The sequence below is a fragment of the Mus caroli genome, unplaced genomic scaffold, assembly GCF_978045245.1.
Source record: "Mus caroli unplaced genomic scaffold, Mus_caroli_1 scaffold_11, whole genome shotgun sequence".
NCBI lineage: Eukaryota > Metazoa > Chordata > Mammalia > Rodentia > Muridae > Mus > Mus caroli.
This window is the reverse complement of record NW_028227266.1, coordinates 28184408-28210692: the sequence shown is the minus strand read 5'-3', so window position 1 is coordinate 28210692 and position 26285 is coordinate 28184408. Positions and strand designations below refer to the sequence as shown.

The 26285-nt window shown below is 41.0% G+C and overlaps 1 protein-coding gene across 3 annotated transcripts in view; it reads right to left on the bottom strand.

The window, feature by feature from the left end:
* Zbtb44 (zinc finger and BTB domain containing 44) overlaps positions 1-26285 on the bottom strand; it is a 45569-nt gene that overhangs the window by 7593 nt on the left and 11691 nt on the right. Inside the window, exons 2-5 of one of the 3 annotated variants that reach the window (XM_021172528.3) lie at positions 16158-17231; positions 6333-6417; positions 4091-4254; positions 1339-1639 (exon numbers count right to left, since the gene is read on the bottom strand). In XM_021172528.3, the coding sequence (XP_021028187.1) occupies positions 1339-1639; positions 4091-4254; positions 6333-6417; positions 16158-17175 (1568 nt within the window). In that variant the 5' untranslated portion in view covers positions 17176-17231. The remainder of the gene's footprint in view (positions 1-1338; positions 1640-4090; positions 4255-6332; positions 6418-16157; positions 17232-26285) is intronic. The other 2 variants (XM_021172529.3, XM_021172530.3) reach the window with 2 other exon arrangements.

Here is a 26285-nt window from a genome sequence, read left to right as displayed (position 1 = left end):
TGAGAGATGTAGAAATTAAGTTTTCACCTTACTATGTATGGAAAAAGTAGTACACTTTACTAAGAATTTGGAAAGAATCTCTTATTACATCTGGAGTGACCACTTAATAATTTGCATATTCAGTAGTAATGGACAAATTAAAATCTGTCTGTCTGCAAAGTAATTTCTAATGTCTTGTGTATATTTCCTAAAAAGTCTTCAAGGGTTAGAGAAGAATAAGATACAGGGTCCTATATGGGAAAGACACACAGGAGTGGTAAAACTGGACTATTTAATTCCTCAACAACTATGTCTAGTAAATATTAGCTAGCTTTAGTGATATACATTCAGAATCAGAACTCATTAAGTAAAATGAACACCTGGTCTGGAGGGAAAAATAAAATCTTATACATCAATAGATTAGAACTGAAAAGATGTTTTTGTTTTTGTTTTTTCAAAAAAGGTTAGTATAAAACTAAGAGTTTAGAAGGATTTTATGTTTTGAGAAACTAAGGATTCCTACAGAGGTGGAATTCTAATGAAGTATTAAAAAGCACACATAATAGAGTTTTATGTCTACAGAGAACTTAGATACCTGACATGCTCAATCAGCCGCAGAACTAGAAAGAGAATTGTATTTACTTGGATAACCTATAAATCACAAATATATTATTATTATAGTGAGCCAGTAATGCTAAAAAGCCAGAACACTAAACTAAGGAAACAGGAGACGTACTAGATCTAACCACCTCCATGTCATCAGGTGCCAAACATGCTTTCTGATATGTGGACACTCCTTTACATAAGACTTATTTATTGCTTTTCCCAGATAAGGTTTCTCTGTGTAGCGCTGGCTGTCCTATAGAGCAGCCTGGAACTCAGAGATCTGCCCGCCTCTGGGATTAAAAACATGCACTACCAAGCCTGGATATATAAATTTTAAAAAGAACTCTTGCTAACATTTATAGTCTGACCTATACTCTACTAAGATATACGTGACGTGGTATATCTGGTAATAAGATCTAGTTAAATCTAGTATATTATATATACGATATATAGTATATAGAAATTCATTTAACTCCATAAAAACAAAACCCCAAGAGGACAAATAGTCTTCTGTGGGGATATTTTTCCTATTTATTTTGTAGGAGATATTTTAAATACAATGTAGTATGACTTTATAACTTAGGAGACCTACCAAACTTTCATTAGATGAGGAGATCAGAGTATGTGCAGTGGCAATTTAAAATGACTGTGGCTAACTACCTGGCAACCTGACAATAACACAGCAGGCTGCCCTAAAAGCAGGAGAGTTCAGAAAGCAGTTTTTCCTGATGGGGTTTTCGCTGTGCACCTCACCTGCTCTGGAAGTAGTTTGCTAGCTCTGATGCTTCATGGTTCAGACTCCTCAGGTGCACGATTAAATTTCCAGAGTTGGTGAACATGGCGCCACATGTTTTGCACTCGTAAATCCGAGGCTTGCGGATAATGTGCCGGGAAACCCTCATGTGGTGTTTATACTCCCCGAAGGAAGTGAAAGTGGCACTACATATCTGGCACCGGAAACAGCGTTTACCTTCGTGCTTTAGGCGATGCATCTTTAGCGAGTAAGCCCTGGTAAACTTTTTTCCACAGCAGTCACACTGAAATGGTTTAATTCCTATAAAACAGAACAACAAAATACCATCAGAAAAATAAAATAGACTGATAGGTCATAAAATCACACATTCCTGAACAACAATTTTATAACCATAATTAAGAGAAAATATGCCAATAAAACAGACTCGACGTTATTTCAGAGGTGGTTCAGGATATGTGAAGTCACTACTGTTTTAAAAAGGGCAAGACAGGGAAGAGGCAATGAGGGAAGATATACTGAATTATTTTCTGAATGTTCTAAATGATGTACTTTCCAGACTTCAAAAATTAATTATCCTAGTTAGCTTTAACTGTCACCATGACAACAGCCTAGTGTTGTATCAGAATGGAGTCTCAACTGAGGACCTGCCAGAGGTCAGATTAGCCTGCATCTGTTGGGGACTGTCTGGATTGCTAGTCGGTGTAGGAGAGCCCAGCCCACTGCGGGCAGTGCTGCTCTCCGGCGGGTGGTTATGGGCTATGTGAGAAAACTAGGGAAGTGCGAGCTGTGAGCCAACCAGCAAGCAGCATCCCTCCATGGTTTTTGTGTCAGTCTATGTTCAGATTTCCCTACATAATGGATTGTGACCTGTGCGACTAATAAACCTGCTCTCCCTTAAGTTTTATCACAGCAATGTAGAGGAAATCAGAAATTATTTCATTGTTTGTGGAAGTGGGATGCACTTTAGAGCCTATGCGTACTACGCAAGGGTCCTACCACTGAACCAAATCGCTAGCTGTAAAGCACACCTAAACCTCACTATTTATTTATTTAAACACCCCAAGTCCCCAATAACAACCTGTTACCCTAAGTGTAGCCATCACCTGGTTGTGATGGTTAGTGCTGTCAATTCAACAAAATGTAGAATCACCTGCAAGATGGGCCTCTGGGTTTATCTTTATTACATTAGATGATGTGGGAAGATTACATTAATTGCCACTGGGCTCTTTCCCTGGGCAGGGAATTCTGAATGATATCAACAAGAGGGCAAGAAGAAGATGCCCATGCATGCATTAGTCACTGCTCTCTACTCTTGACTGGGTTGATATGACTGGTCCTTTCAAGTTCCCGTGCTGTGACGGCCTTGCCAAGGAGGACTCACTGTAACTTGGCATTGTGAGGCACACAAACCCCTTCTCCTTTAAGGGGCTTCTCTCAGGATAGTTTATTACAGCAACAGAAAACTATGATACCATTTTAGACAGAAATTAAAAAAGAAAAATTCTAACATCTCTGTATGTAACAATCATGACAGGCTCATTAAATAATAATTGGCCTGAGTATTTAATATTGTTAGGCATTAATAAGGGAGTTACAAAGAATATTAAAAGTTTCATTATAGTTACTATCACACTTTGGGGGGAAGGAGGCTACAACTGCAGAACACAACACAACGTGTGGATTTAACAAGGTCACAGGGAAGTGGCACTGGGACAGAGACTCCGAGACCACAGAGAGCCAGAGACAAGATGCAGCTGACAGCAGCAGTCACGGACTCTCAGCCTTCAGGTTGGGGTTTTACTGTTGACCTGTGTATCATCACTACATACAAACATCACTGAAATTTCCTACACGTTCATCTAACATATTTTTTCCTATCAAAACAACAACAACAACAACAACAAAAAACAAACAAAAAACAAAACAAAACAACAAAAAACAACCAAAACACTACAAAGCTGACTAATCAAAAGCAGATACTGAGAGAATTAAAATATGAAATCCTTTAAGCAGGTTTTTTAATTTGACAGAGATTTCAAACTTACAGAGAAGTTCAAAGCATCACGTATGTACAATTTTTAACTCCATTTCTACTTGTGAAACAGATACGTAATATACCCAGTACCTAGCTTATACATTTACCATACATATCTGCCTCTACGTTTTTGTTTTTGTTTTTGTTTTTTGAGACAGGATTTCTCTGTAGCCCTGGCTGTCCTGTCACTTTGTAGACCAGGCCACTTTGTAGACCAGGCTAGCCTTGAACTCAGAGATCCACCTGCCTCTGCCTCCCGAGTGCTGGGATTAAAGGGGTGCGCCACCACGCCCGGCCTGCCTCTACATTTTAATCAGAATACTAGATACCTGTGGTAAAATATTCTAGTTTTCCAACATTTCAAAAAGAGACCATAGTTAGCCAATCTTGTCTCATCTGACTTGTCAGGACTGCACATTCCTTTTCTGTTCTGTAGTGTACCTCCCTCATGCCACCCAGCCTCCACTTCCTCTTCCCACTCCCTAAGCCCCTTCCCCCTCACTTAGATGGAATGGAGTCTTTCTATTATACAATCCAGGCTGGCCTCAGATTCTAGATCTTCATGCCTCAGACTTGAGTGGTGCGATTAAAGGCACTTGGCACTATGTCTGGCCTGGCACAAAGTCTTTTGTATTTTAATCAGGATTGCAAAGCACAAATGTTTTTGCCCCCCCCCCCCCCCCCCAAGCATACAACAACCCTGAAAGTGACATTACCTGAGTGGATAAGCATGTGCTGTTTTAGATTCTGAATACGGGTGAAGCGGACCCCACAGGTTGGACACTGAAACGGTCTGTCTGGACCATTTGGACTTGGCCGCTCTGTACTGCTGGTAGAAGGAGCAATGTAGAGTTGATAGGGATACTGAACATTTTCCAATCTAAAAAATAAACCAAAGAAGGTAACGAGGCTCTGATGTTTAAGTTGAATACACATTTCTGTAGTCCAACTCTTAAATGAACAAAGGAAGTAACAAAAGACTTTTAAAAACAGATTTTCATTTAGAAAAATGTATAAAGCAATGTAATTGTCTCAAGGTCCAGCATCTTTAGTGTGGACATAAAATATAAAACAGATCCCAGGCTGCTTTACCTTAGATGCCCTTCACCTCTTCAATTCCCTCCTTTCTTCTGCTTTAACTTAGACCCTTATTTCCCCCTTTAAGACCTGTGACAACTGTCTTCTTTAGAATAAATTCTCAACTTCCACAAAAAGTGTCTAAAACTACTCAGATAGGAATTTTCTCTTCCCAGTCTAATTTCTGATCATACTCTCCACGCCTCAAAATATACTTTATACTAAATAATTCCTCTAGTGTGTTTTTATGCTGTGTTTTCACCCACTGAACTTCCTCTATGAGCCTACCTTCTTTGCTTAGGTTGTATCCATTCATTTTATAAAATGTAGCTGATATATCATCTCCTCTTCCTACAAGCCTGAATTGGTCTACTGCTTAGGTAGGTAATGGAGGCAACCCCCTGCAGATTACCCTATCTACCTTCAACCTCTCTACTTCCCTGAAAATTAATGGTGCTCTCAAGAGAAAAGGCTTTTTATTTCATTTCTATACTCCCATGACTTAGCAAAGTATTTAATAAAGAACAAGACTATTTAACAAATTTAAATGGAGGAATAAGGGCACGTATGCTTATTTATGCCTTTACTAATGTATACAAGTGATTTTGGTTCATAATATCCCAGGGTTATCTACTTAAGAATAATACATCTTTGAATCCTTCAAGTTTTCAGCAAGTACAGGTATATGCACAGACTACTCTGCACTCTGGGGAGCAATTCTTCCGTGGAATCTATATTCAGTAACGAGAGACAAACAATAAATAATTGGGGACCAGAGAGAGGGTAGAGAATTCAATTAGGAAGACCCCCACAATGACTGAGTGCTGGTTTAAACTGGTAGTCAAGGCAGGTCTCCTCAACAATTGACACTAAGTCAATGATCTGAAGGTCAGAGGCAGAGGGGCAGGAGAAACGAGATTCAGGAGGCTCTCTCTTCCAGGGCCTGGGTTTGAGTCCCAGCACCCCCAGTGTCTCACAACCATCTCAAACTCCAGTCCCAGAGGATCTAATGCCCTCTAATAGCTTGTGCACGCACCAGGCAGAGGTGTGGTACACAGTACACAAACACATGTGTAGGCAAAACACCTGTACACATTAATTTATATATAAAAAAAATCTTATGAAATAGAAAGGCCTGAAGGGAGGAACAAATCTGGAGTGCTGTAGGAACTGATGAGAATTGGCAAACTTGGATCATGTAGAACATTATAAAAAGTAAGGAATTTAGATTTTGTTTGTTTTTTGAGACAAGGTTTCTCTGTATAGTCCTGGTGTCCTGGAACTCATTTTGCAGATCAGGATATCCACCTGCCTCTGCCTCTGCCTCTGCCTTTCAACTGCTGGGATCAAAGGTGTGTGCCAGCACTGCCTTGCAGGAATTTAGATTTCAAATAAAAACCATGACATCTTAGTTAAAAATAAAATGATCTGGTAGTATACAGAGAATGGACTTAAGAAGCAGAAGAATGAAATTAGGGACCAATAATTTCCAAAGTACTAGAATAGTCAGGAGAAAGATGGCAGTGACTTAAACCAGGGTAGTAGTAGTACAGAGGAAAAGTGAAATAGGGGTTCTGAACACAGAATTGAAAGGATTTAAAGATTAGATTCGGGGCGATCAAGTGAGAAGTGATGAAGGAAAAGGGATAATGTATAGTTCTCAGGGGCTGAATGAAGACAAGACCTTGGAAATCACGGATGGCATCTAGAACTACACTTGACAAAGATGAGAGCAATCATCCCATCTATAAGAATAGTGGAATAGACAGTTTTGGAAATGTGCAAAACTGTACTCAAGTTTCAATCAATTCCTTATATAAGTTTGAATTGAGAGCTATAAGCAGTCTTCAGGAGAAAAGGACATACCACGTTGGCACTAACCTGTCATCGTCATCTGCATGAGCATTGGTGCTAGAAGTGCTCTGAAGTGTAGGCAATCCTTCAGTGACCCCTTCATCTACTGAGCCTGCAAAAGGAATTGTTAAAAGGGACAGTTGTTAATGTTTGGTGCAAATAATCCAAGGTGCTAACTGCAAGTCACATATCCAATCCTCTAACTTATCTAGTGTTCACATCTTATTAAAGTGTAGTAATGTTTTACACAAACACACAAACACACAAACACACACACATACACACAATTTTTTGAGACAGGGTTTCTGTGTAGGCCTGGATGTCCTGGAACTCACTGTAGACCAGGCTGGGCTTAAACTCAGAGAACCAACTGCCTCTGCCTCCCAAGTACTAGGATTAAAAGTGTGCCACCACCACCTGGCTATAAACCACCTGGTTATATTTTATTTTTGATTAAATGTTCATGTGATTTAAAAGTAAATCATATAGGGCCAGCAAGATGATTTAATAAATGTAGCTTCGATATTTAAAATTTTCAGGTATATTTCTTTCATAGGAACCTTGGAAAATAAGCGGAACAATTTAAATTCAAACTGGAATCCACATAAAATTAAATGATGTTGATACTTATTTAAGAAAGCATTGTTAAGCCAGGTGTGGTGGCACACGCCTTTAATCCCAGCACTCGGGAGGCAGAGGCAGGCGGATTTCTGAGTTCGAGGCCAGCCTGGTCTACAAAGTGAGTTCCAGGACAGCCAGGGCTATACAGAGAAACCCTGTCTGGAAAAACCAAAAATGAAATTAAAAAAAAAAGCAAGCATTGTTAATTTGTACCTTTTAAGAGTTACTTTATCGTCACAATTTTTACAGTCAATTTAAAGGACAAGGGTCAGGTCTGAGAGATGGCTCAGCAGCTAAAGAACACTGGCTCTTCTTCCAGAAGTCCTGGGTTCAATTCCCAATACTAACATGGTGGCTCTAAACTCCAGTTTAGCGTTTTATAAACTTGAATTATGTGTTCATATATATTCATATACTTTGTCTTCTTGCAGCTTCTTCATATACTACTGGCATATTCGCATTATTATAATTAGTTTATTTTCACTGTTATAGAATATTTATAACCCATTCCCTTGTGAGGGAAGTATGGGATTGAGAATGCTCTTACAGAAGTAACTTAATGCACATGTGTAGAACTCAAATCTCTGCTCTCTTGGATTGGAAATTATATACTCCCCTATGTTTCTAATGGCCGGTTATCTTAATCATTTCACATACCCTGGGCTGGGATGTAGCTTGGTGGTAAACCTAACATGCAGAAAGCCTTGAGTTCTGTCCCTAGCAGTTCCTTCTCCCAGCTCCTGGGGCAGGCTATAACTCCCAAAGTCTAGCCAAAACCTTCCCAACTCTCACATAACACAAGGATGACTTACAGCCTGCACCTCCTTTCCTACTGGCTCTGATCCTATAGCAGATTTTCTGGTATTTTGTTTGATTAGGCCTGCAGACATTACTGCTCTGTTGTGTAGACAATGCTGATTTCTATTTTTCCAGGCTTTGCCAGTTTGACCTTAAATAGGAGACTTATTTATGATTAGTTTTACCTGATGGAGGTTATCCTTGAGATTTTCTAGTAAGGATTTAGTTAACTTAAAAAAAACCTGCCCACCTGAAAACATCCTCACTTTATTTTTTTGAGTCAGGGTCTCATGGAGCAGGAGGTGGCACAGATCTATACCCAAGCCCTCAGAAGGCAAAGACAGGAGTGTCACAACTTTCTATCTTTTTGATACTTGAACCGTCTGTATCCTGAGCTGCCCTTGAACTTATACTGGGATTACAGAGTAGGCCACTATGCCTGGATTTCTGCAGAACTGGTGATTAAACTTGTATGGTAGGCAAGCACTCTACCAATTGAACTACATTCTGATCCTTCGTTTTCCCTATTGCACTCTCTGTATGTAGCAATCTAGATTGGCTTTTACTTTTCTTAGGACAACATCCCATAGGGCTCAGATGTTCTCTCCTTTATGTATTTATATGTTTTCCTACACCCTGCTTTTTCTAATATAGTCTCTATGTTTCCTGTCTCTTCAACAAAATATTAAAATGATTTTTTAGACTCTCAGTTCTTTTTTGCTAAATTCAATCTGCTGCCAAATATTCATCAAGATTTTAATTCTGGTTTTAGCTAGAATTTTTCTTCTAAACCTGCTGTTACTTTGTGTATAATTTACTGCTCTCCAGTCATCAAACCTATTAACTGTGTTGAGTAAGCATATTTGCTAGACAATGTCCAATGGCTTTCTGGTCCCTTCTACTCCAGGTTTCTGTCATCTTTTCCTTGTCAGTATGTCTCTGTTGCCTTGTTCCCTTCTTTACTCTGGTTGTTTGTGGCCTTGTTTTCTGTCTTTTAGAATCATTTATAAGGAACAAATTTACTGGGGTTGAAGTAAATATGATCTCTTCCAAAGGTTTATGCTTGCTTCTGCTAGGTTCTTGAATGTGACTTGTAACTGACTGGCTTGTCCACATGCTGTATAAGCAAGATGATTTTATATGCAATCAGGAAGTGCCCCCCACCCTTTTCTTGGATATGCATGTAAATACCAAAGGTAGACACCGCATTCCTCCTTGAATGCACTCTATTATATACTAAACTCAGCAAGGTCTCTCACTTGAATCCAAAACTCACCAATTCAACTAGTGTAGTTAGCCAGCTTGCTCTGGAGGTCTGTGGGGGAGAGTGTCCTGTCTTCTAAGCAATTACATATATGCCTCTATGCTGGTTTTATGTGGGTGCTGGGGGGATCTAAACTCTGGCAAATGCTTTACTCACTGAACTATCTCCCCAGTTCCCTCCTTCCTTTTTGTCTACCCACTGCCAAAGGACTGTTATATAGTCTCCTGGAGTTTCAAGGACAAGCAGCAAGTTAGTTCTAGTGATCTAGTCTTTCAAGATGAGAACTCTAAGACTGAAAAACTTGCTTGTACAGAGATCTGGTTTCTGCATACCCTCTGCTCTGTGTTTGGCAGGTCCTCAACACTCGCACACCTACAGAGTCTGTTACTAGCTGTGCTTCACTATATTATCACAAGGCCTTTCAGTGCGGATTGGTGAGATAGGGATCCGTGAGTTCCTTATGTAGTAAAGGCTGGCCTTTGACGTCTGAGCTTCCTGCCCCCACCTCATCAGTGCTGGGAGTACAGGCATGTTGCTGCCATGCCGGCCCAGCTGAAAATCTGCTCATTTTAAACTCTCAACAGCAAGTTTTGATTTGCAATAGAAGACCTCACTTAATCTCACCTGAGAAAGGAAAACAGGAGGAGCAGAAAGGAGCCCGGAGAACTTGTAGAGAGCTAGAAAGGCTTCTGGAGAAAGCTTTAGAAATAACCTCTCCCAGAACAGAACCACCAGGCACGCTGTCTGCGTGGTGCTTCTTACAAGGAGCAAAAATCAAGTAATGGTAAAACCTTCAAGTGGACCTGCTTCAACTTTCCGTGTTTCCCATTTAGGATTCTAACCCTCTTCAGAATAACCACAGCCCAATGTACCATTTCTATAAACACAATGGAAGTGTGGTATGAACACAGCAGGGGAGGTTTGTCATGGCAGACACCAGGCTTTCATGGTTATTGTACAGCAGGTCCTTATGTCCAGGTATTCTTTCATGATCAACAGTAGGATACTTGGAAGATTGCGTTTGAGAATTAAAAATGAGGGCTGGAGAGATGGCTCAGAGCACCTATGGCTCTTCCAGAGGTCCTGAGTTCAATTCTCAGCAACTACATGGTGGCTCACAACCACGGGATCTGATGCCTTCTTCTAGTGTGTCTGAAGAGAGCAATGGAATACTCATATACATAAAATGTATAGATACTACAACACAGACAGGTAAGGTCAGGGATCACAAAGTAAGGGAGAAACAGGTTGTGATGCTCAAGCAGGCACCCGAGAAAGAACCTAAGGCTTTGGAGTTCTAGACATCAGCACTTCTAACTGGTTATATTACTTGCTATCATAGGACAGTTGGGATTTCTTGGCAACAGGCCACTTAGGAACTAAGAACTGTATTACTCTTGGTTGGTGGTAAGGTTCAGTCATGGCCTTAATGGCCAGCAGATCTGTATAAATGAGTTCGAGGCCAGCCTGGTCTACAGAGTGAGTTCCAGGATAGCCAGGGCCACGCAGAGACCCTGTCTCAAAACCCAAACTTTCCCACCCCAAACCAATGATAACAACAACAAGAAAAACCAAAACAAACCAAAACCAAACAAACATAAGAACCCGAAGGAATGGAAGAAGGGAGGGGGGGAGGGAGGACTAAATAGTAACAGTTCCATTTGTCTTGGTAACAACTGGAAAAGCCTCTGATCACTAGTGAAGATGGTATTAGTGTTTATAGGCAGAAACTTGCAAAACAAAGACAAAACCAGGTATGATAAGGGCAGGTCTGGATGACTGATCGATCTAGTGGCTTTGCTTCTCCTCATTAGACAGGTTACCCTCCTAGGAGGGGCTGACATTTTGGTGAGGTGGAAATAAGAACTACTATGTCAATGTTCAACATCCTTAATCATCAGAGAAATGCAAATCAAAACAACCCTGAGATTCCACCTCACACCAGTCAGAATGGCTAAGATCAAAAATTCAGGTGACAGCAGATGCTGGCGAGGATGTGGAGAAAGAGGAACACTCCTCCATTGTTGGTGAGATTGCAAGCTTGTACAACCACTCTGGAAATCAGTCTGGCAGTTCCTCAGAAAATTGGACATAGTACTACTGGAGGATCCCGAAATACCTCTCCTGGGCATATATCCAGAAGATGTCCCAACTGGTAAGAAGGACACATGCTCCACTATGTTCATAGCAGCCTTATTTATAATAGCCAGAAGCTGGAAAGAACCCAGATGCCCCTCAACAGAGGAATGGATACAAAAAAATGTGGTACATTTACACAATGGAATACTACTCAGCTATTAAAAAGAAAGAATTTATGAAATTCCTAGGCAAATGGTTGGACCTGGAGGGCATCATCCTGAGTGAGGTAACACAATCACAAAAGAACTCAAATGATATATACTCACTAATAAGTGGATATTAGCCCAGAAAATTAGTATACCCAAGATATAAGAGACAATTTGTAAAACACATGAAACTGAAGAAGAACGAAGACCAAAGTGTGGACACTTTGCCCCTTCTTAGAATTGGAAACAATCACCCATGGAAGGAGTTACAGAGACAAAGTTTGGAGCTGAGACAAAAGGATGGATCATCTAGAGACTGCCATATCCAGGGATCCATCCCATAATTAGCCTCCAAACGCAGACACTATTGCATACACTAGCAAGCGTTTGCTGAAAGGACCCAGATATACCTGTCTCTTGTAAGACTAGGCCGGGGCCTAGCAAACACATAAGTGGATGCTCACAGTCAGCTATTGGATGGATCACAGGGCCCCCCCAATGGAGGAGCTAGAGAAAGTATCCAAGGAGCTAAAGAGATCTGCAACCCTGTAGGTGCAACAACATTATGAACTAACCAGTACCCCAGAGCTCTTGACTCTAGCTGCATATGTATCAAAAGATGGTTTAGTCGGCCATCACTGGAAAGAGGCCCATTGGACATGCAAACTTTATATGCCCCAGTACAGGGGAACGCCAGGGCCAAAAAATGGGAATGGGTGGGTAGGGAAGTAGGGGGGAGGGTATGGGGGACTTTTGGGATAGCACTGGAAATGTAATTGAGGAAAATACGTAATTTAAAAAAAAAAAAAAAGCCGGTCAAGGTGCTAGAGAAATGGCTTAGCAGTTAAGATTGCTTCCTGCTCTTCCAGAGGACCTGAGTTCAGTTCCCAACATTCATGCTGGATCACAATAGCCTGTAATTACAGCTCTAAATGTGATGTTCTTTAGGCCTCTACAGACACTTGCATACATGATACATACAATACACACACAGAGGAAAAACTACATCTGAAACAACAACAAAAAAAAGACTTCAACACAATAAAATGTCACTTATATCTTGGTCATTAAATCCATAATTCAACAGATAGTAAGCATATAAAAAATAAAAGTAGTTTACCCTTACCCATGGCTATCAAGTGTACCCAAAGCTAAAAATAAAACACTTCAAAGCTCCAGCCATATTGTGGAAGTTTTAGTATAGGTATGAAAATATTACTTATATAACTATGAACAAAAAATAAATCTGATAAATTTTTTCCTGATAGTTTTTGCCACCAATCACAAACAAATAATATATGAACTAGAATCTGAATTTGAGCTAGGCAGTGGTGGCGCACACCTTTAATCGCAGCACTTGGGAGGCAGAGGCAGGTAGATTTCTGAGTTCAAGGCCAGCCTGGTCTACAGAGTGAGTTACAGGACCGCCAGGGATATACAGAGAAACCCTGTCTCTGTGTAAAAATCCAAAAAGATCTTCAGCTTCTAGAATCTGAATTAGATGAGTTAACAGCAAGCTGTACAAATTATTTTCTTTTATTATTAAGTGTTTCTTTTATTATTAAAATTTAATTTTAATACAATTTTTGGGTTGGAGGTATAGCATTCAGTGGTAGAGTCAAATCTACAAAAGGCTCTAGGTTTAATTTCCCTCTTAGAAGCCAGTGATGACAGCTGAGAATTTTGACAGACTCTTCTCTCTCCTGAGACAGTAAAATTGATTTGTGGCCACAATTAGCTTGATTTGGTAAGATCTGGCTTATAAAATCAACCCACCCCCTTGACATAAATGGTGTATAATATAGCTCCGGTTGCATCAAGAACTCACCAGGCACAGCAGATCAAAAAAAAAAAGGGTAAAGCCCCTTTACTTATAGCTCATAACATGGTAAACACCTAGCACTACAATCGCACAGCCTTACACGGACCTTCCGACTGATCTGTGTATCAAGGCCAGGTAGGCACCTCCTCCCCTCTGACTGCCCTAGGGCTTCCGCCTGGCTTGGTTCTTCCCACAGTTGATAGCCCATTTGACTGCCCATCCACCTGGCCCCATTTAAACCTTCCTGTTCTAGCTTTGCCTTTTCACCCTGCAGTGGACGCAACTTTGTGTTTCTGCCTTCAAGTCTCTAGACTGTGGAAGTAGGTTCTTCCCTATGACTGCTTGGGTTCTTACTTGACCAGTACAGACTCTTACTTCTATTTCTAACAGTCTACTTCTGAAATCTCTTGAACTCTGTTGTAACCTACTATAATCACTCTGTAAATCACACACACACACACACACACACACACATGCATATAAATACATACATTTACTGTGTGCTGAGTGATATGAGTGGTAATAGTAATGATTAAAACTGGAATAAAAGAACATGTATTTACCTTATCAGTTACCAGTGTAGGTGAGGCCATTTGGTAAATTGCTGCCAAAGAAGCTGCTGTATCTTGTGACACTATCGTTATTTGATAAATTCTGACACTGTCTTTAGTACAGTGTGTTAAGCCCAAGAGGGCTGAAGATCTAGTGGTAGAAAACTTTTGCATGCCTAGTGTCAAAATGAGCAAAGGAAAAAGGGGAGGGAAAGAAAAACAAGCAGCCTTAACGCTCAGGACCAGCTCAGACCCTCTCAGGAGCAGGCCTAGTACCCTTAGCTAGCCCATAGTATTCTGTTAGACATACCTTCACAAGGTATCAACATTACAGAGTTACAATGCAAGAACGGGGCGGAAAATTCTACCTTGCAGACAGAACAAGGTGACTAGAGTCACAAAAATATCCACAGCCTTCTCCATTCTTAGCCAGTAAGTTATGGACACTGTAGACTCGTTTTAGTCTGCACTTTTAGAAGATATTTATTGAGTTCCATCATAAAATTATGCCTGCTTTCTGGTATCCATGGTACTAAGCAAACTCTGCTTCCTGGACACTCCCTAAAATTACCTACCTCAGGCTTAAATCCTCCGCTAACTCCTCAAAGTACCATCTTACCAAAAAACAAAACTCTAAAAGCACTGTGGTGTGATCTCCGCTGTTGCACAGGAGCAGTGAAGTGAACGGCTCACTCCAGCTGGTCTGTGGTGACAGGACTCTGACAGAGATTCTCTAGTTGCCATGCACTGGATCTTTGAGATACTCAAGATTGCAGATCCCTTTTGGGATACAACCTGCCCTTGCCTGGAAGGTAAAAATGTGAGCCAAGCACTTCAGTGACTGCCCTTTGCTGTTGGGTTTTGTTTTCTGTAAATAAGGTCTTTTAGGAGTATTTTGGCTATTTAATCAGATACAAATTGTTCTTTGGTAAAACTGTTCTGTAGTCTTTTCAAAGACTTTTAAAGTAATAGGCAGGCAGTTACAATGGGGACTTAACTTAGAATCTTATGAGTAGCTCTTACAAGCTGACATAAAGACCTGCATGCTGCCTAAACTCTATCACAAACAGGTAAGGAGCTGCTTTCAGTAAGAAAAAGAAGCTTTGGAAATATTTTACAAAGTAGGTTTTTTTTGTTCCTCCGGAAAAGATGACCCAGTAAATTTGCCCATGAACATTTATATGTTAATTTTGAGAAAGAGGGAGAAAAAGCCTGCAAGATTTGCCTCAAGATTTGTATAAGAAAAAGCCTCTTTTTAATCAGAGAGGTTCCAGGGCTCAAACTTAGGTTCTCAGATGTTAGCAAATGACCTTACTTAAAAAAGAACAAAACAACAAGTGGATCCCCCACCCCACTCACAGACAAGGTCTAACGCAGCTCAGACCTTGACTATGTAGCTGAGAATGGTAGTGTGCTATTCTCCTGGCTAGTGCTAGGATTACAGACCACACCATTAGTTTAAAAAGTGCCTAGCTTCTTTAAGTAGATTTTCAAAGTCTGTCTTCTTTTGTATTGAAAGTATTCATAGCTGGGTGTGGTGGTATATTCTTGTTATCCCAGCACCCAGGTGTCTGAGGCAAGAGGATCACCAGTTCAAGGCCAACCTGGACTACAATGCAAGACCTTTTCTTTCTTTCTTTTTTCTTTCTCTCTCTCTCTCTCTCTCTCTCTCTCTCTCTCTCTCTCTCTCTCTCTCTCTCTCTCTCCTTTTCTCTCCCTCTTTTTAAAAATGATTTATTTATTATATATAAGTATACTGTAGCTGTCTTCAGATACAACAGAAGAGGGCCCAAGACCCTGTGTAATTCACAATTTTTATTTCTACTTTTGTCCCTTATATCCTATTGAACTTTGTTCTTTCTCAATGTGTAACTTGTTATACACATACATAAAACTTACAGTGCTAATACTGTTTAAAAAACAAACAAAAAACAAAAAACAAAACAAAACAAAAACACCCAGGGGCTAGAGAGATGGCTCAGTGGTTAAGAGCACTGACTGCTCTTCCCAAGGTCCTGAGTTCAAATCCCAGCAACCACATGGTGGCTCACAACCATTCGTAATGAGATCTGACACGTGTCTGAAGACAGTGCTACAGTGGACTTATTTATAATACTAAATAAATCTTTGGGCAGGAGCGAGCGGGATTGACTGGAGTGAGCAGAGGTCCTAAATTCAATTCCCAACAATCACATGAAGGATCAAAACCGTGTACTCAGATACATAAAATAAATAAATCTAAAAACAAAAACGAAAAACCAAAAAACCCCAAATCATCAGCCAGGTGTGGTGGCTCATGCCTTTAATCCCAGTACTCTGCAAGCAGAGGTAGGTTGGACCTCTCTGAAACCTGGCTCCAAAACAAACAAACAAACAAACAAACAAACAAACAAATTCAATTATGCTTTAACTCCACTTTAAAAATGATTTCTATAGGACTGAGCACATAAAATAAAAGCTTAAATCTTCGAATTGACCATAAAAAGCATAAAAAGCCAGAACACATTATACCTATAGAGGAAGACTGTGGACTAATCAGAAGGTCCTCTTGCACTGGTTCACTTCCGGGCACTGTCTGCTGATCACTCAGTGAGCTCTGAGATGCACTAACAGGCTGGGACACTTCCTCATGGACCTCCTCATCACTTAATCTTTCTACTTTGACCCGGACATCTTCTTCTGTACCTAGAGGCAAGGTGGGTTTTGTGCTCTCACAAGTCACATAGTCAGCCATTCTTCTACCTGCCTCGGATGGGCCAGGCAATTCTAAAGTCCGGGTATTTTCTGCCTGCTTTGCTTTCTCAGGCTGAATCCTTCGATCTATTCCAAAAGGGAAAGTCCAAGGAAAAGCTAACGAAGAGTCAACTGGCTGACTTCTATTTTCTGCATAGGAAGCTGAAGAATTCAATACCTGGGGGGAGCTTGTCTGCGTGCTACATTTCACGGGACTCTCAGGAGACATTACAATGTAGCTTTTGCGTTTCCTCCGGGACTCTCGGCAGACAGGAATGGTCCTCTCCACAGCACTGCACTCTGAAGACACTGGAGAAATGCTTCCATCTCGAGAAGTAAAATTGCAGTTGGAGCTATTTTCTTGTCCAGCATCTAGACCCTTTTCTGGTTGGCTATTAGGTGTATTCCACAAAATACTTGACTTCATGAACTCTGAGCATGTACTAGCAACACTAAACATTTGCATATAGCTGGCTGCTGCTAGAACATCAATAATATTTTCCGTGTTAATTGACAGAGTGGCTGTGTAAGCGTATTCTAAAAGAGGTATAAAGCCAGTCACTGTAACATGATGCAGATCCAACACATTTTTGTTCTCATCTTCTGTTTGGCCGACAAGTTTGGTTCGAAAGAAATCACTGCAAGCTGCTAGTACTACCTTGTGAGCCCGGAAGATTTTATCCTGGACACGAATAGTGATATCACAAAAATGTCCATCATTTCGGAGCATATTTAGTTTCCCCAGCATTTCCTGGCTGTGGGAAGAGGAGCTGTGAGTAAATGTTTTCACACCCATCTTTTTTTCCCCTCTTCTATTGATGCTCTTCAAGGATGCAATGAATCAGAATTATCCTAAAAAAACAAAAACAGAAAACAAAACATCAAATGACAGCGTAATAGTTGAAATGAACTATCTATACTATTTTCATGTAGGCACTGTGCCAAATAAAAAGCCTAAAGTAATAAGATATGGAGAGAGAAAAACTTCAGGCATGGAATGTATTAAAAATACATTTTCTGCTCTGTTGTCAAATTCCTACAATCATAGTAGCATGAAGGTCAAGGCAGCAGGCTGCCACAAGTTCAAGGACCTCCTATGCTATACAATAAGTCTGAGGCCAGCTTGGGCTATAGGGTAAGATCCTGTGTCATATAAATAAAATGAAGGCACTAATAAAAATATATTCTCTAAACCATCAACCAGTGGTCTATAAATTACTATATTAATGAGAGGCATTTTAAAACCTCAGTTAAATGACAATTATAGAGTGCTTTTATATGCCAGTAACTACTGTAAATATTTAACACATGATAATCTCTTGACTGTCATAGACACCTTGGTCAGAAGGTATATAATTATTCCTGCTTCCAAATGTGAACAAGCAGCAAATATTGTTAGGCAAGCATTACATAATAATTCTGTCAAATATTTTACTCAGATAAATGTACAGGGGGAAACGAGAAGAGAAAAAGAAAGAGAAGATTTCAAGATTTTCAAACAGTCTGACTAATCTAATGGCAGGAGACAAAACTGCTCCTGTTTGACATCATGATAAAGGATACCATGAGATGGATCCTATGCCAAGAAAGTAAGAGAAATGATACCATAGAAATAATGACATTGACCAAATTCAAACCTGCTCTAGGAACACTTACTCTGTTATATGGATTAAAGGAGAAGAAATTGTCAATTAAGACTGTTAAAGACAACAACCAAAGAAACCATGCTCCACATATTCTTAAATACAAGTAATCACAGACAGACATAGTAGTGCATGCCTGTGATCCTAGCTAGCATTCTGGAGGCAGTAGCATTAGGAAAATTACCACAAGTTCAAGGCTAGCCTGACATACATGATGAGTTCCAGCCAAACAGGGGTACATAGCAAGATTTTGAGACAGCTCAAAAATTCAAAACAACACCACTCCCAAACCCAAACTTAAAAACAAACAAACAAAATCCCAAAGTAATCCCAAAGAGATAATATAGTTGGGACTCATCTAGGCACAAAATAATTTAATGGATTTGATAATTTTTCTCTCACACAAACAGGCCATGGCTGTATGTTAGTAAACTGGCCACTTCTTTTAAAGCTAGGCCATCAAGAGTGACTGCTTTGATTTCAGTCACATGATTGAGAGCAGAATGACTTCAGAGCAAATGACACTTATGACCCAGGGACAATCTGCATGACACACAGGCATTAAAAAAATAGGAAAGTAAACATCATAGTTTGAAAACGTGTATCACAATGCTAAAATGAGACCACTTCAAACATGATTTGGGCGGATGCCCTGGTACTGTATCAGCCTTCCAAGTAAGTACAAGGCTATATTTTCTCAAGGAGGGAGTGGAAAACTTTTCCAACCTGGTGTAACCTCCATTTTCCAGAATCAAAGAGCTAGAAATTAGAAAAGGAGTTTTGCCAATAATCAGTACGGTTTGAATGCCAACTCCATTCAACTCTTTTCTTCTTTTTTAAAAGGAAAAACTAGTGATTGCCCTCAACCACATGATCCCAATCAAAGTAAGCACTCTTGATGGCACAACCTAAAAAGCAGAGGCCTGCTTTGTCTTTATCCTGGGCCTATTATACTTGGACGAGCTCTAAAGGACATGAGTGTGATCTGAAAACCAGCCAAGATGAGGAGATATACACTATTTTCCAACAGTAGATAACAGCAGGGGTGGAGTGAACCACAATACTGGATGGACATCTGGTAGTGATAGGAACTTTAACCTTTGTATTTTAATTTCTGCAGCAGTACAACAGGAATAATAGAACCTATATTGGGCTGGAGAGATGGCTCAGTAGTTAAAAGCATTGACTGCTCTTTTAGAGGTCCTGAGATCAATTCCCAGCAACCACGTGGTGGCTCACAACCATCTGTAATGAGATCTGATGCCCATTTCTGGTGTGTCTGAAGACAGCTATAGGGTACTCACATAAAATAAATCTTTAAAGCAAAAAACAATCTTAAAAAAAACAAAAGAACCTCTATCACCGACTACTGAGGATAATCAACTACGCGTTTCAGATGGTAACTAGCAACAGTGAAATTCAGTAGTTGGGATAGTGGTAGTCTCTCCCAATTCTAAGAGGTCCAGAAATGACAATTAGCTCCTTGGGATCCTCAGGTCTGTGTGTCCTCAGCCCTGAGATCACAGGTACATGACACCATGACCAACATTTTATGTGGGTGTTGGTAACTGGAACTCAGATCCTCATGCTTGCTTAATAAGCACTTCTCTTTTTCTGTTTCTATCTTAAGAATATGGTGTACGGGATTGGTCTGATGCTGTTTGTAATCAAATGCTAAATTCTGTACTCCAAAGTCTGGTTGCTCCAAGACAAGAGGATTCTCATGTATACCAACTTTTGTTGGGTGAACTTTGCTTCCCAAGTTAATTGGTCAATAAAGGCTAAAGCCGGTAATTGGTCAATACATAGAGGTAGGCAGGTTTTCAGTTACCTGACCAAAGGTCTCAGGCAGAGAGCCTAGCAGGGCTGGCTGTGACCATCCGCCCTTAAGCGGAGCCACCTGTTGTGCTGCTCCTTTGATGTGCCACTACCTGCCTAAGGCCCGAGGTCGAACAGGTTCTCTGCAAGAATCTTCCGGAGTTAACACCGAGCTGCAATCCCACTAAAAGGCTGACCTATCTACTTCAAAGGAACTTTGCTTGGCCAGGGACGGGCCTCCCCTTTTCTTTATAAAGTGCGTTTGCTGACATTAAAATTGAACCTTGAGCAGAGCCTTGTCTTGGTTCCATCCTTATCTCGCACAGCCTAGCCCCTCTTCTCTTCCAGGTTTCCAAAATGCCTTTCCAGGCTAGAACCCAGACCTGTGATCTGCTGGCCGGACACAACAAGAGAGGAGTGGAAGAAGAAAGGACAAGGAGAGAAAAGGGAGTCTCCATGAGAGGAGATGGACCATGAGCAAGTGGCTAAGAGACACAGCAAAAAACAAGAAACGTGCATCTGGATAGTAAGTTAGAATAGCTCCAAAACCTGTCCAATTTAGGCTTATAGCTTGTAAATAAAATGCTTGGATTGTGTGCCTTTTTAAAAAAGATTTATTTTTATTTATATTAGTACACTGCAGCTGTCTTCAGACACACACCAGAAGAGTGCATCAGATGGTTTTGAGTGGTTGCTGGGAATTGAACTCAGGACCTCTGGAAGAGCAGTTAGTGCTATTAACCACTGAGTCATCTCTCCAGTCCCAGCAGGCTGGCTAGAATGTATAATTCATTTACAATACAGTGTTATAGACAATCTCATACATGCTGTGTGTGGACATAGGCTTTTAGTTTTGGTAGGTATATATACTTAACCTCAAACAACATCTCCCCATAAGACATAATGCCTTTACTAGAGCTCACATCCTGGAAAAGACTTAAATCTATACTGACTCCTAACATGCCTTCCACATCCTGTATTCACATCTAGCAGCAATCTAGAAGAGAAAGTTTTTTCAAAAATTTATTTTTTTATTGGATATTTTATTTATTTACATTTCAAATGTTATCTCCTTTTCCAGTTTCTCTTCTGGAAACTCCCTATCCTATCCCTACTCCATTTCTATGAGGGTGCTCTCCCACCCACCCACTCCCACCTCACTGCCCTGGCATTCCCCTATACTGGGCCATCAAGCCTTCACAGGACCAAGGGCTTCTCCTCCCCATGCCAGACAAGGCCATCCTTTGCTACATATGCGGCTGGAGACATGGGTCCCTACCATGGGTACTATTTGTTTGGTGGTTTAGTCCCTGGGAGCTCTGGGGTCTGGTTGGTTGATATTGTTGTTTTTCCTGTGGGGTTGCAAACCCCTCAGTCCTTCCCCTAGCTGCATTGGGAGGTCCCCATACTCAGGCCAAAGGTTGGCTGCGAGCATCTACATCTGCATTTGTCAGGCTCTGGCAGGAGCCTCTCAGGAGACAGCTATATCAGGCTCCTGTCAGCAAGCACTTCTTGGCATATGCAATAGTGTCTGGGTTTGGTGTCTGTATATGGGATAGATTCCCAGGTGGGGTAGTCTCTGGATGGCCTTTCCTTCAGTCTCTGCTCTGCTCTTTGTCCCCATATTTCCTTTAGATAGCAATTCTGGATTAAAAATTTGGAGACCACTGGGTGGCTCTATCCCTCAACTGGGGGCCTTGCCTAACCTCTGGATATGGTCTCTACAGGTTCTCCCTCCACTTTGTTAGGCATTTTAGCTAATCTCATCCCCTTTGGGTCCTAGGAGCCTCTTGCTTTCCTGGTATCTGGGACTTTCTGGTGGCTACCCCCAGCTCCCCATTCCCCACTGCTACACACCTCTGTTCAATTTCCCTGTCTCCTCCTATACCTGATCCCCCCCTCTTTCCCCCTACCCCTTCTCTCTTCCTCCCAAATCCCTCTCATCCTCTACCTCCTGTGAGTATTTTGTTCCCCCTTCTAAGAAGGACTGAAGCATCCACACTTTGGTCTTCCTTCTTCTTGAGCTTCATATGGTCTATGAGTTGTATAAGAGGTATTCCTAGCTTTTTGCCTAATATCCACTTAACAGTGCGTACATACCATGTGCATTCTTTTGTGACTGGGTTACCTCACTCAGGATGCTATTTTCTAGTTCCATCCATTTGCCTGTGAATTTCATGAAGTCATTGTTTTTAATAGCTGAGTACTCCATTGTGTAAATGTACCATATTTTCTGTATCCATTCCTCTGTTGAAGAACAGCTGGGTTCTTTCTAGCTTATAAATAAGGTTGCTGTGAACATAGTGAAGCATGTGCTCTTATTATTTGTTGGAGCACCTTTTGGGTATATGCTCAGGAGTGGTATAGCTGGGTCCTCAGGTAGTACTATGCCCAATTTTCTGAGGAACCACCAGACTGATTTCCAGAGTGGTTGTACCAGCTTGCAATCCCACCAACAATGGAGGAGTGTTCCTCTTTCTCCACATCCTCGCCAGCATCACCTGAGGTTTTTATCTTAGCCATTTATGTATATGAGCACAGTGTTGCTGTCTTCAGACACACCAGAAGAGAGCATCAGATCACATTTCAGATGGTTGTGAGCTACCATGTGGTTGATGGGAAATGAATTCAGGACCTCTGGCAGAGCAGTCAGTGTGCTCTTACCTGCTGAGCTATCTCTCCAGCCCTAGAAGAGGACTTTTAACCGAGGCTGCCCACACCCCAAGCGAGGCTAGAGTTATCTACTGCACAGAACACCAAGAAACATGCTTTAGAAACACTGCAAAATAACAGAATGGACTAAACACACACACACACACACACACACACACACACACACACACACACGCGCAGGCAAGCAGGGAAAGCTGCCCTTTTACCGGCAGCCACTGAGAGCCTGGTTATTCATTTCCTCAGTCATTCCTGGGTACGGCTAAAAAGATTAGGAGGGACCAATAGCAGAAGTAGTTAATAAAGAATGATTCTGGCTTTCCTTACAAGGAAGAGATATCCTTCCTTCCAGTCAACAAAGGAACCATCTTATCAGACTACACAATTCTTCTATGTAGGGTGCATGCCTGTTCACAATCTCCATATTCCTTTTATCCACTTCTCAAACCATGAATTAAATTATAAACCTTCAGTAAAAACTGCTCTACTGGAAGGCCTATAGTCATCAAGAATATCACAGGTCAACCTCTTACTTATTCATTCAGTTGAGTGGATACTTATCTGGATAGACTTGGCAAGTCGACTCACTCATCTCAATACAAACAATACAAGTGTTTCTTCAGCGTTACTGACACCTTTTGGTGCTGCCTAGAAGCCTTTCCCCATGAAACAAAAAATACTTCAGAAATCAACCATGAATTCCTACAAGAGATAATCTACAGACCTGTCCACTACCCAAAACTTCTCTCCAAAGTTATAATGGTTTACAGTCTCTGTTTCCAAAATAATCCAACAGGTCTCACGAGGCTTTGGATATCACCTTTATATTCTGTGTATAACCCTCAATCTTCAGGAAAAATTGGAAAGCTCCACTCTACCTTAAAACATCTTATCAAGCCATCTCTGCAGGTTCAACAAGAGGGGCCCTAACTCAATGCCTTAAGCTCCTCCCCCTCCCCCCCCCCCGTGTGTGTGTGTGTGTGTGTGTGTGTGTGTGTGTGTGTGTGTGTGAAGTTCAGCTCACTGTGGACGATGGCATTCCCTAGTTGTTGGGACTGTACAAATAAATGAAAAAAGGACACTGGGCAACAGCACACATTCTTTGTCCAGATTCTTGATTGTAGATGGTATGCTACTAGCTGCTTCAAGCTCCTGCTACCTAACCATCCCTGTTATGACTGGCTATACTCTTGAACTATAAGCCAGAATAAACCCTTTGTCCCTTAAGTTGCTTTTATAGTAATAGTAATTTGTCACAGCAACAGGAAAGAAAATAAAGATAACGAGCACCTTTGTGCTTAAGCCCTTTCAAATTATTCTACCACAGGCTTTTTCTCAACACTAGACTCTTAGGGTTTTACTGCTGTGAGCAGACACCAAGACCAAGGCAACCTTTTTTTTTTTTTCCTTAAAAGATTTATTATTGTATGTAAGTACACTGTAGCTGTCTTCAGACACACCAGAAGAGGGTGTCAGATCTTATGACAGATGGTTGTGAGCCACCATGTGGTTGCTGGGATTTGAACTCAGGACCTTCAGAAGAGCTGTCAGTGCTCTTAACCACTAAGCCCTCTCTCCAGCCCCCTAAGGCAACTCTTATAAAGACAATATTTAATTGGGGCTGGCTTACAGGTTCAGAGGTTCAATCCATTATTATCAAGGCACTGAAGTATGGCACAGTCCAAGCAAGCATGGTGCAAGAGTTGCTGAGAGTTCTATTATCTTCCTCTGAAGGCTGCTAGTGGAAGACTGACTTCCAGGCAGCTAGGATGAGGTTCTTAAGCCCTTGCCCACAGTGACACACCTACTCCAACAAGGCCACATCTCCTTATAGTGTCACTACCTGGGCCAAACATATATAAATCACAACTGGTATCTGTACCAAACTACCTGCCTGATCAGAGTTCTAAGCTGGTCAACATTTTCTGGCACCCTCTTCATACCCACCCAAGATCTTATAATCAAACTTGAAGACTGTATCCTCTTAAAGGACCTACAAAGACAACCAGCCTTTCCAACTGAGAAGGGTTAGGTTAGCCTCACTGCAGCTATGCTTTCAGGATTCCTGTCTCAGATCTCTCAACCGAAGTTAACCTTTCACACTATACCAACAAATCTACAGATGACCTGCTCCTCTTCAAAAAGGTAAAAAAGCCCATATGTCTGAAAGAGCAGGAAAGGTCTTAAGAGACCTTCTACTTGGGCATTACTCTAAATACTTCAATAATCTGCCCATGGATCAGACTATTCAGAATGCCCTAACTCTAGCCTGGAACAAATATCTTCAGGGGCATTTCTAAGATTAAGTACACTTCCAAGAAATTTAACCTTGTATTTAAAAACTGCTGAGTGGGTTGGAGTGATTTCTCAGCTGTTACAAGCACTGGCTGTACTTCCATAAAACCTGGGTTTTGTCCCCAGGACCCACATGACAGCTCACACTTTCAGTAACTCCAGTCTTAAAGGATCAGATGTCCTCTTTTGGCCTCCTGCATGCATTTAGCTCACACTCATATAAGTAGGTAATAGCTGGGCATTGGTGGTGCATGCCTTTAATCCCAGCACTTGGGAGGCAGAGGCAGGAGGATTTCTGAGTTCGACTTGAGGCCAGCCTGGTCTACAGAGCGAGTTCCAGGACAGCCAGGGCTACACAGAGAAACCCTGTCTCGAGAAAAAAAAAAAAAAAGGAGAAAGAAAGTAGGTAATATGCCCACACATGAAGAACAAAATAATAAAAAATAAAAACTATGACTATAATGTTTAAATTCTAAACAGTCCTTCTCTTTTGTTTTCCTTGTTTTTCTCCTGGATCAGTATATCAGAGCTTTGTATCTCCAGCTATGTGGTAGTCATTCTTTTTTCTTATTTTCTTTTAAAAATGTGTTACATGTAAGTATACTGTAGCTGTCTTCAGACACTACAGAAGAAGGCGTTAGGTCTTGTTATGGATGATTGTGAACTACCATGTGGTTGCTGGGATTTGAACTCAGAACCTTTGGAAGAACAGTGCTCTTAACCGCTGAGCCATCTCTCCAGCCCCATTTCTTTTACTTAGACTGTGACTTTGACAATCTCTATCATCTGCCCTGAACTTCTTTTATTCACTGTAGGAACTGCCTCCCCTTTGTTATCACAAGTTACTCTACTCTGTACTACAAAACTAATAACCAAAAAGGCATGAAAGCACGAACTACACAAAATCACTCTAGTTCCAGATTGTTGGATTTATGTGCTCACATCCCTGTCTACAAGACTCATGCTAAGGCTGGAGAAATGGCTCAGCAATCAAGAGCACTTGTCATTCTTAAAGAAGATCCAGGTTCAGTTCCCAGAACCCACACTGTAGCTTACAACCATCTGTAACTGTAGTTCCAAGGGATTCAATACCTTCTTCTGGCTTTCTTGGGCACCAGGCAGGCATGTGGTATATACACATAGATACATGTAAGCAAAACACTTATGCACATAAAATAAACATCTTTTTTTAAAAGTGTAAAAAAAAAGGCATCTCATCATAGCAAATGTTTTTGACTGGGTAACAATTCACACTATCTTTCACATTCAGACAACATTCATTGACCTCGTTGTTATTCATGTAAAGGATCAATTCTCAATGGTAAATCCCTACCAATAGTCAGACCAATCATCTGAAATAAACTAAATTCAAGCACAGAATTTACGGCTAAGTTGGTGGATTGAGAATTCCACCAATAAGACTCAATGAAAGAAATGGTCACAATAAAAACACAATAATCTTTATTCCTGTAAGAGACAG